At 36.6% G+C, this 12,257-nt stretch overlaps 1 protein-coding gene across 1 annotated transcript in view; it reads right to left on the bottom strand.

The window, feature by feature from the left end:
- dok7b (docking protein 7b) overlaps nt 1-12,257 on the bottom strand; it is a 47,607-nt gene that overhangs the window by 8,910 nt on the left and 26,440 nt on the right. The window contains exons 5-6 of the mRNA XM_053621447.1: nt 10,330-10,449; nt 1,878-1,985 (exon numbers count right to left, since the gene is read on the bottom strand). Of these exons, the coding sequence (XP_053477422.1) occupies nt 1,878-1,985; nt 10,330-10,449 (228 nt within the window). The remainder of the gene's footprint in view (nt 1-1,877; nt 1,986-10,329; nt 10,450-12,257) is intronic.

Here is a 12,257-nt window from a genome sequence, read left to right as displayed (position 1 = left end):
AGAAGAAAGAAGAAATAACAGATCACGAAAAAGCACATGCAGAGAAAACGATATCAGGGTTGCTAGATTGACTGTTTCTGTATCAATCTTATTATCAACTGAACTGTAACCTCCAAAACTGTTTCCAAATTCCATCTACACTAAATGACCATAATCCCAGTGACTAAGACATGATCTGGCAATCTGTTTAGAAACGCACACTTCATTGGTAAAGCAGTGGAGTGTTTAATGGTGCAGTGTTATGTAGTTTATTTATTTACTTATATCAGGGAAACTTTTTACAGATAAGCACCCCTTTAACTGTAAAAAATTGCACCCACACCATCAGTACAGATTTTTAAACACACGCCAACTATTCAAATATTGGGCTCATTATTTAACTTTACAGTATATGATAATATTTTGGTTATTTTCTAGAGCCATAGTGTTTCTATTCAATAACTATCCACTGACAGAACACATAAGACTTTCGGTCATCTTCGGAACCCAAATGAAGACATTTTGTATGAAACCTGGAGGTTTCATTTGTGTTGAATGAAAGTCTTATGGGTCTGAAATGACATGAGGGTGAGTAATTGATGACAGAATTTTAATTTTTTTGGGTGAACTATCTCTTTAATTAATGTTTCTGTCAGTGGATTATCGCTTTAATAATCTAACATTATAAATTATAAGCGTAAAGGTTTTTGAGTTCTTGAGATTTGGATTAAACAGATTCAATTCAAGTGGCTGGTCAAACAGTCTAATAATAATAAAGTACAACTTTGATAATGGTTAGCTGTGATTTCCACCATTGTAAATTTTTCTCTTTTTTTTAAACAACAACACCACAAATTTCCTGGATATGGTTCATGGATCCCACTTTGACAACCACTCTCTTATATTCCCATGATGCATCAGCAGGTTTATACCTACATTCCTCTCTCTAATTACTATATGATTTCCCTACTGGTTGCACTGTGCTTACTGAATAATATGCTTTCATGTGTATATACAGTATCTCACAAAAGTGAGTACACCCCTCACATTTTTGTAAATATTTGATGATATCTTTTCATGTGACAACACTGAAGAAATGACACTTTGCTACAATGTAAAGTAGTGAGTGTACAGCTTGTGTAACAGTGTAAATTTGCTGTCCCCTCAAAATAACTCAACACACAGCCATTAATGTCTAAACTGCTGGCAACAAAAGTGAGTACACCCCTGAGTACTGTGACATACTGAAGCAGAGCATGATCCCCTCCCTTCGGAGACTGGGCCGCAGGGCAGTATTCCAGCATGATAACGACCCCAAACACACCTCCAAGATGACCACTGCCTTGCTAAAGAAGCTGAGGGTGAAGGTGATGGACTGGCCAAGCGTGTCTCCAGACCTAAACCCTATTGAGCATCTGTGGGGCATCCTCAAACAGAAGGTGGAGGAGCACAAGGTCTCTAACATCCACCAGCTCCGTGATGCCATTATGGAGGAGTGGAAGAGGACTCCAGTGGCAACCTGTGAAGCTCTGGTGAACTCCATGCCCAAGAGGGTTAAGGCAGTGCCGGAAAATAATGGTGGCCACAAAAAATATTGACACTTTGGGCCCAATTTGGACATTTTCTCTTAGGGGTGTACTCACTTTTGTTGCCAGTGGTTTAGACATTAATGGCTGTGTGTTGAGTTATTTTGAGGGGACAGCAAATTTACACTGTTACACAAGCTGTACACTCACTACTTTACATTGTAGCAAAGTGTCATTTCTTCAATGTTGTCACATGAAAAGATATAGTCAAATATTTACAAAAATGTGAGGGGTGTATTCACTTTTGTGAGATACTGTACATACTATGTGTGCGTGCGTGCGTGCATGCGTGTGTGAGTGTGTGTTAGTTACGTGTGCTGCTCTGGCGGCTGCACACTGACAGCATGCTGAGGCGTTTCTCCAGCTCGCTAGCTTCTTGCGTAATCCTCTCCTCCACAGAGGACGCTTGAGCGCTGAGGTCTGAAAACACAAACAGATAATTACCATCAGCCCAAATGAACAAAAATGATACTATTCCCTTTCGCTCTTGTTTTCTCTTTCTCTCTCGCTCTCTCTCACACACACACATTTGGCAGAGTGAAGTCTGGATATTAGATGGTAATACATCTATTTTTTAGATGTTTATTATTTTAGCCTCTGTTCTGTTCAGAGAATCACTGGAGCCGCACACACACACCTGGGTAAACTGCCTGTGAGTGTTCGATGCACAAGTGGCAGTAATCTGATGAAGATGACTATCCTGGGATAATGAATTCATCATAGTATTATTAAAGCCTTTTGACAGCTACGATCAATCATGAAATGTTAGTCAATGTTTCAGTGAATGTTTTTTTTGCTCCATTTTTTCCATTTCATTAACATCTTAATCCAGTGAATTTGCATCTTTAGACCCAGATGTACATTAAAAGCCATAATTAAATATTAAACCAGGAGATTTCAGAGTTAAATTCATCAAAACATAGAGTATGTTGCGCAAATTTGATGAATCAAAATGTTCCCCCATACATTTACATTTTATAAATAAAGACCTGATTTCAGTCTCTAGGAGCCGATCAAACCTTGATTTCTGATGCATGCTTCCTGGTAATTGGATGGCTTTCCAATTTTATTTTTCTTTCCAAAATCCTTAACAGATGAAAGTGCACCTTGTTTGGTCCATATCACTGTCTAAACAAGTTGTTAATGATGTTGATGTAAATACATAGAAACCTGGCAGACTAGGAATTAATAGAAAATATACAATTTTCAGCTTTTCCTGTTAGTAAAAAAAAGATCTTTCAGCTAAAAACATTCCCAGACATTTCCTTGCCTCCAAGAATAGGTGCACAGTTCCATCATCACACATGAATATTTCAATTCATTTCTTGGGCAGCTGCTTTTATCTTACTTAACTTACAGGTAAGGCAAAATTCAATCCAACAGAGCTTTAGACTATGTGCTGGCTCTCAGGCCTTGTTACACACACTTTCACAAAGCAGTCCGTCAAACTACACATGATGCAATCATGAAATAGAGTAAGTAGCGCACATTAATACAAATAAGTAAGTAAGTGAGGAAGACGGGTTCAGAGTCAATCATGTGGGAGAACACACACACACACACACACACACACACACACACACACACACATAAATATGGTTGTCTTTCTTTATGAGGACCTTCCACATTATTAATACAGCTAAATATTCATATGCTAGACCTAAATCTAACCATAGCCTTTACCTCAGTAGCCAAAATATAACATTTTGGCTATTTTTTATTTATTTTTTTTTTGCTTGTTTTTTTTTTTTTTTTTTTTTTTGGCTGCAGTTTTTTCTTCATGGGGACCAGCCAACGTCCCCATAAGGTCAAAAGTCTAGTTATTCCTTGGATTCTTCTGCGTCATTAGAAATCTTTTTTATTCCCCGCAGTAGCATTAGATATAGAACACACTAAAAAATCAACTTCATGGCACCTTTCTCACACCCAGACTCATGTAAATGCTTTTAATGTTTTAATTTTATATATACTCCAAGTTTGATTGTGTATATATATATATCTGAGATGCTTATTTTTGTTTTTATTTTATTGTAGAGGCTCAGTTTCACTTTATGTGAGCTGTGTGGACTGTGCCAGAGTTGGCCATCAGTGGAACTGTGATTAGCTACACCACTGAAATTCAATCATTACAGAACTTATAACTCATAACCTCTCTTCAGCTGCTGAAAACTCTCAGGTTCTCTTAATCTGTACTGCCATAATGTTTTGTTTTTTTTTGCACAGGCTCTGTTTATCACTGTTATATATCTTGGTATTAATGTATCACTACAACTGCACATGGTTTCAGTCCATCTATACTACTGCAACTGTTTTCACATGGTTTTCACTGCTGAAATTTGTATTGACTCAACATTAAGGCACATTTCAAACATGTGTTGTCTTGTTTTCTTGCCATGTACTTTGTTTAATGTTAAATATATTGCTCACTGCTCAGCTATACTGAACCCAATTATGGTAAATGGTCTGCACTTATATTGTGCTTTTTTAACCTTAGTTGTTCCAAAGCGCTTTACATTGTGTCTCATTCACCCATTCACACACACACTCACACACACACACTCACACACACACACACACACACGGTGCTAGCTTGCCATCGGGAGCAACTTGGGGTTCAGTGTCTTGACCAAGGACACTTCAGCATGTGGAGTCATGTGGGCCAGGAATCAAACCACCAACCCTACGATTAGTGGACAACCCGCACTACCACCTGAGCCACAGCCACTCAATTACCACCAACACTGCAGTGTGGCAATAAAAAAATCTTGATCTTGATCATGGCAACAACTTTTGGACTCAGCTAACTGATCTTTGCTTTTAGTACTAGTTTCTGTGTTTCTTTTTACAAAATTGTAAAGTGACCTTTACAGATAAGACCTGTTAGAAAGGTACTAAATAAATTAAACTTCTTCTCCTTGTTGTTGTTGTTGTTGTTATTATTATTATTATTATTACTGATCAGGTACAGGGTGGATGTGACCAGAGTTACTGCTGTGTTCTGAAGTGTGTTATTCAATTTGTCAGCACTTACAATTTTCATTGATTAACCCTCTGTGGGTCCACTTCATTTACAGATGACATAAATCCCATCACTTGCTTCCACTTTCATAATAACGCCTTACTTACTTTTATCCAATTATGCCTTTATTTTCTGCCATGTTGGTAAACTTTTTGGTTACCGAGTAAACATGCACAAGCACTGCCAGCTTTTGAAACGCCTGGTTGAATTACAGTATTGTAAGCATATTTTTAAGTATGTAAGTATCTCCAAGTCAATAAAAAAGATAACTTAAATGCCTATAATATGTAATAATTAAAACAAATTGGCCTCCAAATGAATTGAAAATGATTTGTCATGTATACATTTTTAAAAACTTTCTTGTGGTGGGAAAGTTTATGTTTTGACTAGTACAAATTTCTCACACTGGAGACTCCTTCCACAAATGTTAATAAAAATATCCTTACAGTAAACATCAGTATATCAGTGCTTGTACATTTTCTTTGAGAAATAACAAAACACTTTTATTTATGAATTTATTATTCTTAGGATTAAGCAGAATGTCTTCCTTGAATGAGTTTTTACTACAAACAATACTGTACCCAAACTATGGCATTAATATAAACCTATCAGAGCTGCTGTTATAGAAAATTAATCAATACCCTTGGACCAATCAGATTTGGGAATTCAAAACTCTGTGCTATAATTAAAATCTTACCAAATCCTATTATGTGTTATGATGTTTCTGTTTACAGTTTGAAACTAGTTAGTTCATTGATTATTGCTAACATCACTAACATAAAGTCTCACACACACGCATCAGCAGGACCACCCTGCTTAGTAACAACTAAATGTCAAATTTTGACTCCACCTCCTGTCCAGCTTTGCACAAAATAATTGCGTTAGTGGTGCCAGTCTACTGAGCTGAGGGTGTTGTGACTCATATCTGTAAGCAGATACAAGTAACTGTAAATAGATATTTCTAGAATTTCTCTCCAACGCAAACATCAATGATCAGCTTTATCCAGCGGCCCTCGTGGCTTTGATTCGGCCTGTGACATTCGACACCTGATCCTGTTAGAGCACACTGAGCTATGCAAAGTATCAAGAGAAGGTTCTGCCTGGCAAATTTCCTTCATCACATCATATATTAATACGTAAAGCTGGCAGTGTGCTAATCTGACAAATAGAATATGAGATGACCTGTGAGAAGAGAACAAACACACACTCGAGCCAGCGTAAGTATTTCCCTCTGCCCTAGCTGACGAGTCAGTGTCAGTGATAGTGCTATTGCTACTTTTAGCTGTTAAAAAAAAACCACTGTGAATGTCTCAGTTTCACAATGTCGCACAGTCAAAGCCACAAAAAAAAACCCACAGCTTTAAATTATGCTACTAATTAAGTACAATATGTATTGGCAGATCTCCCACCACCAAGTGATCATCCATTAACCAAGTGATTAAAAATGCAAACCACTCACTTATTTTTACTACAATATCAGGACTATGTCAGAATTTGAATTTGAGAGGAAATACAGCATCCAATTTTCCTGAAGTGTGCTGAGGAGACCGGCCTGAATCAATACAGACATATTGTCAAGTCAGATGAAGCCTGTGGAAACCTTTATAAATCATTTAATTACCATTCATTAACACTCATTAATGATAATTAACGTGATTTAACAGTGTATAGTAATGAAAGACACTGCAGCTGCGTGACATCCAACCACAAGTACACTCAATAAAATTGTAATTTCACAACCTATTAACTGCTGCTATAAAAATAAATAAAAAAAAGGCTGATTCTGGTTTGTCCCCTCCAGGGCACGACTAATGATACACACACTAGTTTCTTGTCTTAATGTAATGGGGGCAATATAGCCCAAGCACAAACTTGAGTAGGTTGATAAGGAAATTGGAAATATGTACTCTATGAGTGCAAAAGTGTGCTTTACAATGAAATACAAGAAATTTTATTTATTTCAAATTAAAGTGCCCTGTCATGGTTCTGGGTGCATTCCCAGTGTTCCCGGAATGGGCTCCGGATCCAACATGATCCTGCCCAGGATAAAGTGCTTACTGCAGATGAATGAATAAATCATGTTCTTTGACTTTGGTTCTTTTCTTTTCAAGCACTTTTTGTTGATTTTGCCTTATGTTTTGTATTGTTGTCTAATCCCAGGTTACACCCACATTTCACTTCTATCGTTCATTCATATCCAAGTAACTGCTTTATCCTTGTCAAGATCCTTGTTTTTGGTTTCTGACCATTTGCTCCTCTGTTTTAATCTTTTATCCCAATAGCCTTGTCTAGATAATGCAGGTTGGCCAATCGCCTTACCATTAGCATGCCTTCATTTTGAGTTTAGCCTAGCCCTTTGTCTGTTTGCTTCAGTGGTTTTAATAAAAACCATAAACCAGCATCCATCTGTCCGCCTCCATGACAGGTAGATAAAGTTGAAAAATCTATATATTTTCCATTTTCCTCCAGAACAGTTGTATTATTTTAGGCTGCTTTCACAAGGACATTTTTGGCATCCATCAGAAAAAAGAAGTGATGTGTATGTTTGCATATTTTTGGTTTTAAAACAAAAAAACCTACAGCAACACTAGCCAGATAGGAATTCTTTCTTCTGGATGCAACCGTTTTAACTGTAACAGCGTCAGAAATCGACTTATTATGATAAGTCAATTATCATAATTTCAATATCATCATTTTCAGTCAGAATAAACAAATTAATTATTTTATTGCTGCAAGTCTGTTATAAAGTAAGTCAGGACACTGTTGGGTTTCTGTGTATAGAGTATTGTGATTCTGTGTGGGGGTGGGGTTTGAGCCCTCTGCTGGGCAAACAATTCACACCTCTCCACAATAACATGGGTACAGAGATACCAGACAGCACAACTATAGCATTTTTGATAGTAAAACACTGTATATAACTGCCACAATAAATTTATCACATTTAATTCTAGCAGGCTAAATAAAAATAAAAAATAAAAATACTTTTTTTATTTTATTTATAAAAAATAAAGAAAAAACTGCAAATTCTTAAATCCCTGTGTCTACTTTCATATGAGCCATTAACCACTACTGTGGAGTGTGATATGAATAAATTCAATGATGAACACAGGAACCTCCAAAACAGGGGGAAATTCAGATTTTTTGGCCTCTGGTAAAAAGAGTTAAATATCTAGAAACATTTTCCAGCAAAAGTAAATTTATATCATTAAGCTAAGAATGCAGACTTAAGTATGATGCAATAATTGTTAAATTCACTATCCTAGTATAATATCCTATAGTGCTACATTTTAGACAATTTTTAGCATTTCATCATTGCTAACTAGCGCTGTTTAGACTAGCCTTGGAACCAGCTCATACAGTTGACTAGTACAGCTCTGGATTCAGTTTAATTTTATTTGTATAGTGCTTTTAACAATGGACATTGTCACAAAGCAGCTTTAAAAAATATATCAATTCAGAATATTACATTTAAATTTATAAATTTATCCCTAATGAGCAAGCCAGCAGCGACGTGGCAAGGAAACATTCCCTGAGACGATATGAGGAAGAAACCTTGAGAGGAACCAGACTCAAAAGGGAACCCATCCTCATGACACCAGACTGTGCAATTTTAACTAATTCCCTTCTATAGCTGTGTACTACATGGTCAAAAAGTGCAGTTGTGTAACCAGGAAATTCATTACAGTTTTTACATGAAGTCTATTTTGTTGAACTTATCAACTGTTCACTGATGGAGACTTGAGTGCAAACCTGTTTATGGCAATTGCAGTCCTAACACTATCATAACAATTGTAGTCGTAAGCCACCTTCATGGTTTTTAAATGATACCATCCTCAGTAATCTAATTGATCTTTAGACTGGATATTCGTTAACAACCATGACTTGTTTCTCCTCCATCTTGCTATACATCAAGGTGAACGATTAAAACCCCTTCCAAGATGATCTACTGGCTATTGCATAATTACATCAGAGTAGAAGTAAAAGTCTATAAACTTTAGAAAGTTTAACTTTTTAAGCAGATGTTATTGCCATCCATTAGTGCTTGTTGTCCATTAACACGGTGTTCCTAGTGAAATTGTACACTTACATTGCTGTACAGTATTAAATGTCATTTCATTCCTTCCACTTTAAAAATGTGAGGTAATAAAGCAGATATTGAGATATTGAGTGAGCTTTTAGACATGACACAAAAACAACACTCTCTAAAAAGTTTTATACTCTGCCGCTTTTATACCCAGTTTCATTCTCTGCTCACTCATCTATAGCCCATTCGATTAAGCTGTCAAGCTGCTTCTCCACATCTCTTTCTGAGCTGCACTTGAATAGTGACTTCCACACTGCTAATGCACTGGCTGAGAGTTTTTCATTACTTGAGAAGTCTTAAAGAATAATAATAATAATTCCGAGACGTATGCAATATATCCAAGCTGAAAATATTTTTCTTTTTGAGGTAAAATTGTGAAATATACAAAAGAGCTGAATGGTGATAAATGGTTGTTGGATTTTAACATGGGAGAACGAACTTAACGAACTTCTTAATTTCACCGTACTTTCGAGAACTCCAGGAGTTACTGAGTGTGAAACTAGTTTTTGGTTTGACATTTTATAATTATGACATTATGACCATTGATTTTAATCTGCTGTAGTCTCTGTGCAAAATAAAGTATCATTGAAGGAATCAATGAAAGTTAATTAAAGCGTGATTTTATAAGAACATGAAGCAATTTGTGGACCCACTGTCTGGGCTGCATCAATACCATTTGTTTCAGACTGAATATCAGAACATTTGGGGGGTTTTTTTCGATCGATACAAATAACAAAACAAATAACCAACACAGTATTAAGCAGTCAGGGGCATCAAGGAACATTTGATTTAGCTCTGTTAGTCAGTTGCAGTTAGTGCAGGCAGTGATAGCGGTAGCTCAGTGGTTAAGGTGTTGGACTACTGCTCTGAAGGTCATGAGTTCAAACTGCCACTGTTGGGCCCTTGAACAAGGCTCTTAACCCTCAACTGCTCAGAAGTATAAATGGAATAAATGTAAGTTGATCTGGATAAGAGCGTCTACCAAATGCTGTAAAATGTAAACATAGTGTGCTACTAGCACTGAACTCCTCATGCTTAGTTTTATGTTTAAGATGTTATGCTGTTGAAGCATTATCTTTAATATAGAGTGCAAGGGAATCCAATCTGAGTGCGCTGAGCAGTATTACTGAGCGTGGTCATTAAAAATGTTTGCAATATTAATACACTCGTCGTAATGTTATGGTCAACGTGCCAGATTGTGTAATCGTCCAATATGTGTAATTGTTGATATGGTTAAGTTTTCTGTGAAATGACATTTATTTATCCTTTTTGGAAGTCCCCAGTGTCAGCGCTTTGAAACAGCCAGAGTTAAAGCTTTAAATTTCCAACACAGAAACACACATCTTAAGGACTGAGGGCTTTGATAGCTGTATGTTGGTGACAAAATCACTGTTTATAGCTGTTATAACGTAAGTGATAAATGAACTAACTTATTTTGCGGACGTTTCACAACATTAGATGTAAGTATAAATTGATCAAACGTATGATGTGTCCTTCTTTAATTAATAGGAAATCGTTAGTGTTGGAAAATTGCTGTGTTGTAAGAGTGTTAATAATAAATTAGCTTGAGAGAGAGAGAGGGAGAGTGCAGAGTGTGAGAATGAAGAATGAATATCACACACACACACACACACACACACACACACACATGCTGTATGAACCTGGTAGGGAGGGACGCAATCCAAACGGTGTCCTGCTTGGAGAGCTGCCTCGAGCGATACAGTCAAACAGAAAGCTGATCTGTTCCCCCTCTGTACAGGCCAGAAAGAAGACCCCAGTCCCTTGAGATAGTGGACAGAGACAAAGACAGAGACATATCAATCCTTTAATTCAATGACATTAACTCACCTCAGCTTTCAATAAGAGATTAATGTAAATCAGTAATTCTATTCAAATAATTATCAGCTACTGTATGCAAGAAAGTCGCTTTTCATCATTCTACAGAAGTTGGTTTTTTAGTCAGTCCTCCATATAACTTGTACACATTGGAATGAGGTTTCGTTTGTTCAGGACCATAACACTACAGCAGCCTGATACACAGGACTAAATAAAGTGCAAATACAGTGTACTCAGAACAATAAATATTCAAGACAATAAATATTCAGGGTATATATATATAAGGCCAGTGAATGCTAACTAGACAGAGCACCAGAACAATATATGGCATGGATGCAGAAAAGCTGTATAGTTATTCAGTTGCAGAAAATTACTAGAAACCAGTGTAAAGAGTTGTATGTAAACTGTAGAATCTACACTATCATGCATTTTGGATGCAAAACTTTTGCAATGATGCCACTAAGAAAAAACAACAATGTCAAAAATGACACCTTCTTTATTTGTATCTGTATCTATTTAGTGCTCCAAATATCCATATCTGTATTTGGATTGAATGGGTTTAAAAACACAGTGGGTGTGGCCTAAACTTTGGGTTTTAAAAAAATTTTATTTTGAACCCTACCATTATGCATCTGAAAACACTGGACCAACACTGAAAACAAAACCTCTGGAAATTAGTTGTTTGTACTCCCCCAAAATACAAACAAACTAGCTTCATTTAAGCCACCACGCTCATGATCAGGCAGTTACTAAGGACGAATAAATGAACTCATCGCTTGTGTGACTTTTTTGTTGCATCCCAGTCCAAGTGCACATCTCTAGTCTCCAGCAAATGCCCTGGAAAGCTTTCTAAAAAGAACAGTGCCTCCTATTTGTATCTCTTTATGAGACATTACCTGTTCATTTCAAGTAATGTATCTGTATTTATTATACATTTCAAAGAAACAAAAAGCTACTTAAAAAGGTTTTGTCAATTTTGAAATTTAGAGGTGTAGACTATGGATTGGAATCCCAGTTATACTGTGCACCTCAATTCCACAGTTCAAAGCATTGGCCACATTACCAGACAGTGTCCACCATTAATATTGGCACCCTTGGTAAATATGAGCAAAGAAGGCTGTGAAAAATTGTCTTTATTGTCTAACCTTTTTGTTAAAAAAAATTCACAAAAATACTCTGCTCTCAAGGATATCAAACAATTGCAAACACAACACAGGTTTATAAAAAAAAATCTGTTAAATATAGGTGTGCAACAATTATTGGCACCCCTATGAATTCATATGAGAATAGTATATTTGAAGTCTATTCCCATTGATATTTAACATTTTTAGTACACCTGGTTGACTCGGAACAGAAAATTGTTTGACCATGACTTCCTATTTCACAGGGATATAAATATGAGGTGACACATAAACCAAATTCCATTAGTCATTCATAACAATGGGTAAGACCAAGGAATATAGCTGTGATGTGCGGCAAAAGGTTGTTGAGCTTCACAAAATGGGAAGTGGCTATAAGAAAATAGCACAAGCATTGAAAATGCCCATTTCCACCACCAGGGCAATAATTAAACAGTTGCAGTCAAATGGAAATGTTATGAATCATCCTGGAATGGGACGCGTGTCTATATTGTCTCAACGCACTGTGAAGAGGATTATTCAAGTGGCCAAAAAATCTCCAAGGATCACAGCTGTCCTGTCCTGGTCCTGGAAGAACATTGTTTCATTTCACTGTGTACTGTACCAGCTGTATA

This window comes from Ictalurus furcatus, chromosome 3, assembly GCF_023375685.1.
Source record: "Ictalurus furcatus strain D&B chromosome 3, Billie_1.0, whole genome shotgun sequence".
NCBI lineage: Eukaryota > Metazoa > Chordata > Actinopteri > Siluriformes > Ictaluridae > Ictalurus > Ictalurus furcatus.
The sequence above is the reverse complement of the archived record's forward strand: the minus strand, read 5'-3'. Positions and strand labels throughout refer to the sequence as shown.